The sequence below is a fragment of the Cyprinodon variegatus genome, unplaced genomic scaffold, assembly GCF_000732505.1.
Source record: "Cyprinodon variegatus isolate N-32 unplaced genomic scaffold, C_variegatus-1.0 Scaffold1430, whole genome shotgun sequence".
In the NCBI taxonomy this organism is placed as follows: Eukaryota; Metazoa; Chordata; class Actinopteri; order Cyprinodontiformes; family Cyprinodontidae; genus Cyprinodon; species Cyprinodon variegatus.
This window is the reverse complement of record NW_015151883.1, coordinates 58,252-63,274: the sequence shown is the minus strand read 5'-3', so window position 1 is coordinate 63,274 and position 5,023 is coordinate 58,252. Positions and strand designations below refer to the sequence as shown.

Here is a 5,023-nt window from a genome sequence, read left to right as displayed (position 1 = left end):
GTTTAAGGCGTTTTATTGAACTGCCGCACACACAACACTTTACGGCATTGCCGTACCTAGATGCTGCAAACCTTAAAGTCACAGTAACTTGTCAGTTTCAGTGCATCGCTTCACACAGTCCAACCGGACAGATGAGAACGGTCAACCGCATGTTTCCGAACATAACATTTCCCTCTCTGGCTTGGAGATATTAAAGCTGCACCTCTACCCTGCAGCTGCAGGGTAAGATCATAAAGATCATAAATAGCACTAGTCTGAAACAAAGGGTCTTACCTCAACCTCTGTAGTTTGCAGAAGCGATTCTGCAGAAAAACAAAAAGCTCCTTCACTCCAGCATCTTCCATGTCCTTGTTTCCGCTAAAATCAATTTCTGTCAGATGAGAGGGATTGGACTTTAGAGCTGTGACCAGAGAAGCACAGCTGGCTTCTGACAAACTGCACTTCTTTAATCTGAAAAATAATAAAACAAGTTTTATAGTTATTAGGACTTTAACTCCTTCTTAAAGGACAGGGACAAAATTCAACTTTGAACAAAACAAAAACATTGAAAATTACAGATGTATACATTAGTATGTATAGCATTAATTGGTCACCAACTGCCAAGAAACCCTCACAGAGAAAAACAAAAATACAGTTCTGAGATTGAACAGAGACAGGAGTAGCACTTGCATTTTGTCATTGTTTCTTCACCAATCCCTCACACTAAGCATGCCCATAGTGACAGTGGAGAGGAAAACTCTCTTTGACCAGGAAGAAACCTTCAGCAGAACCAGGCTCAGTGTGAGCGGCCATCTGCTGAGGCCCACTGGGGTTCAAGGAGACAGAAGCAGACATAGAAAAAAAAGCATAGATACCAAAGGCAACTCTTACATGAACAGACCAGATGAAGCTACTATGGGAAGAAAAAGCAGAGAGAGCATACACACACATATATATAGTATGTATATATCTTGATGTATACACTATGTAGAAGCATACACAATTTAAATAGCACTAATATTTAAATATGTGTGTAGCTTTATCAGCAAGGAGGCTAGTAAAAATCTGGTCTGTCTTTTTGGCAACTCTCAGTTTTAAGCAACCCTTCAGTGCATATTAGCTCCTGCTTGAACACCTCTAAGAAAATGTAACAGCACCAGGCTAACATGATCACCTTAGTTCTTTTAAGTCAAAATTAAGAACCAATTTGTTTCTTAAAGCTGCCTTTGACTGTTGAAGTTAAACTTTTAACTCATGTATCATTAGTTTAAGGATGTTGTCCATCCGTTTTTTTTAGTTCACTACCTGCTATTCTGATGTTTTTTTTCTTTATCTTTGTTTTAATCTAAATCAATTGTGCTATACAAATAAACTTGCCTTGCCCTGCCTTATGTCTGAAAATCCCTAAGACACCCCTTGGCTACATCCGGAGCAACTTCCAAGAACCGCTATGGCACATAACAGAATAAGCCAATTCTCCAAGGATTACTTGCTCACCTTCCACAACCCTTTGAACTCTGGACCACCAGTGGACCTAGTTTTCAATGTCGTGGGGGAATTTGTCATCAGCTTTGAGAAAAGTTATCACACAGCTCTGCAGCGTAAACAGATGAAGTGTTGCAGGGGAGATGGGGTGTGGAGAAGCATGAGACAGCAATACCTGTCTCACCTCCTATTGCCTTTAATCATCCTATCAAATGGGAGATCTCTTTAAAATAAAACAGTCTAACTTAAAGGCCTTGTTTGCTACCACAATGAGTTTAAGGAAGCTTGTATGACTTAGAGTTAGATAACTTTTATTGTATACACAGGTTGTACACAAAACAAAATTTTGTTTAGTACAGCTAAAAAGTGCAGCAGTTATTACATGTAAACAGCTGGGGAGAAAAAAGAAAAAAACAAAGTGCAAAAACAAAAGTATAATCCACATTTAAATATGGTTTTAGTAAAAGCATTAAGTCTCCCAAATGTAAAGTCTTATATGTGGTTTATTTTAGATAACCCACATGATCAGCACAAAAAGGGTTAACTATTGAAATTGTATTGCACTACTCTTAGCCAATGAGCTGCTGCAAAGTGGCACAATTGTCCCGCCCACCACTTGGAGAGTGCAGGCCTCCTCCTTTCTTTCGGCTGCAGCACAAATTTTAACTGACCAGCAGGAGAAAAGAGACAGAAGTATACGGAAAAAATGTACGAAATGAAGACAAAATAGAGAGAATATGATCACTGCTGATGCTGAGCATGGATTTATTCACATTTACAGACAAAATGATGTATTAAAAAAAATTACTAACTAGATTGGTTCTCTGTACTTTTAGTTGTAAAGTCGCAGGGCTTAAAGGTGGCGCCATTTTTATGCTGCTGCGTTCTTCTCATGAGATCGATCAAGTTAATTGTTCTCCTTAAATTTTTGATGGATCTGATATTGACAGCGAGCAAATCCTTCAGACGAACCTATCAACTTGTCTTGCTGCACGGCACGGTGAGGTAGGTCAACCGCAAGAAAGGTCCCACATACACTGCCTTGTATTTACTCTCCATTACACACATGCACACATTCCCCTGGACTTTTGGACATTCCATTTTGAATCTTTATGGACTTTTAAAGGACCCCATATATATATGCAAGTGCAGAAAATTGGACTTGGTGTGATAAGAACCATACCTACCAAATGATTTCATGCTTGGAAACATTTGACGTCTGTGTTGCTGAATAAAATTTTTTGCCATTGAAGCTGTCTTTTGTTTTGGATCAAATCCTATTTTTTCTTTTTATAAGAAGGCGCACCCAGGTAAGAATTGAAAAAAAACCATTGTGATTGTGAAACATCCATTACTGAGGATTCTTTGGTACCAAGAAAAACAGACAGGAAACTCTATTAAAGTATTTTTTTTTCTTGTTCTTCTTCTGTTTTTTTCTTTTTCACGTAATTAAAATAAGCCGGCAATTTCTAATTTTACCCCTTTGTCTGAGTCTCATTCAGGGGCAGATCTAGAAAAATATTTATGGGGAGGTGAGAGGGGGGCAATTTTTGAGGGGTGGCAACATATGGCATTTGTTTACACTGAATTTAATCACAGTTATCACAGTTTGGTGAGAAATAGTATATACAGTAAGTGTTTCATGTCAAACAGTTCTTAGAAATACATAATTCAATTCAATTCAGTTTATTTATATAGCTTCAAATTCACAAAACATGTCATCTCAAGGCACTTTACAGTCACATCATACAACGTAATCTCACTTAATAGGTGATAGAAGAATGATAACACTACTTCTTGTGGGGCCTTATAACAGGAAAGGTATTAAGGTAAGACACAGGTGCTGAGATGCAGATGTGTGATATTGATTGTCAGAGAGGCAGCTTTGCAGCATTTGCACAAGAAGAAACTATAGAATGAAAAACTTTCCCATCAGAGATCTATGGACTGAGCTGTACTAAAGTGAGCATCACTACACAGTAGAAATAAATAGGTCAAGGCACCCAAACATCTATGTGTTGTTTACTCTGAACACACATTTACCCCATTTGTTCCTCAGCAACTTGACATACAGCAGTTAAGGCAACAAGAAAGGGACATTTCATGCATGTAAATATGCTGTAGATAGAGCTGCTGTATCAACAAATCAACAAAAAGGCAGGTTCTGTATGTTACATCGAAATCTCCACAAATCTGAAAAGAAGCAACATAAAAATACATTTTGCTTAGTCTGAAAAAGTACAAAACATTTTGTGAGTAGGTTCATACAGGTCATTTCTGGATAGTTTCATACTATATATACAAAAAAAAAGAAACAACACTGCTTCATATTATGTAGGATTTACACCAGTATCACATTTTTAACTTTACTTTTAACACTTTTGGTTTTTTTAAAGGAAATATCAGATTTTCTCAGGTGCCAAAACAAAATGTAACAGCCCTGTAAAGGCTCACCAGAGAGCATAACATAAATTTAACATGACTATAACAGCTGAATGCGGCGATTTTCATGTTGCTCAACAAAACACTTCACAAATTTATTTAGATCCTTTGTGCATTTTGATTCAATGCTGCATACAGCCAAACCTGATAGTGTCTTTTCTGTCACAGTTGACCGCAAATATGTCTTTATGAGCCTGAGATGTCAGGCCTAACTAACATCATATTTAGAGAAATAACGTTCTGCAACCTGATTTTTATCATCTGTAAATCAGCCATGCAGCTATGCTAGCAACATTGTGCTTTCATTATGATTTAATTTCTCTATAGATAGTTAATCAGTTTTTCCCTGTTTCATCCGTGTCTCCTCTCCCCATGACCCCTGGCTCCCTCTCTTTGCCCCATTCGGTTTTTCAAAACTAATCAGTCTCAGTCGCTGTCGCGCCTTCTCGTGCTGCATTCACTGCAGTCTAACATTAGCGGTCATAATTCTATAATTATCCATAATTTATAAGCCTTGGTACCCCTCCCGCCAACTGGGGTGGCAAGGCTGTCATTTAGGGTGGCATTTGCCACACTATGCCACCCCAGTAGATCCGCCTATGGTCTCATTCATTTCACCTCTTCTGAGCGTAGCCGAACCTTCTGGCCCAACAATTAATTTGTCATTCATACACCTTTGCCAAGTTAAAACTTACTTTCACATTTCTCTAGTAACAACTGTGTTACAAAAGCATTAATATATATGGTGCAAATATGCAGTATTTTTGGTTTGATTTTATCAGTGTGATTCGGAGTCTGTGGCATGATTTACAGTTTTCTCAACAGTTTAGCAGTCTGATGGTGGTGGGGAAGAAGCTGTTGTAGAACCTGCTGATCCTCCATTGAATGCTGTGAAGCCTCTTCCCAGAGGGCAGCAGGGAGAACAGTCCATGGTGGGGGGGTGAGGGTTCATTGATGATGCCACAGGCTCTGGACACGCAGCGCTGGGATAAAATGTCTTTAATGGAGGGAAGAGGAGCCCCCATGATCCTCATTGGTGTTCTCACCCTCTTCTAGTCTGAGGCGCTGCAGCCTCCACACCACACAGTGAGACAGCTGGTCAGAACGCTCTCTATGG

General features: G+C 39.0%; 1 protein-coding gene across 1 annotated transcript in view; it reads right to left on the bottom strand.

The window, feature by feature from the left end:
* LOC107103360 (NACHT, LRR and PYD domains-containing protein 12-like) overlaps window positions 1-5,023 on the bottom strand; it is a 65,647-nt gene that overhangs the window by 25,455 nt on the left and 35,169 nt on the right. Inside the window, exon 5 of the mRNA XM_015403034.1 lies at window positions 274-450. Within this exon, the coding sequence (XP_015258520.1) occupies window positions 274-450 (177 nt within the window). The remainder of the gene's footprint in view (window positions 1-273; window positions 451-5,023) is intronic.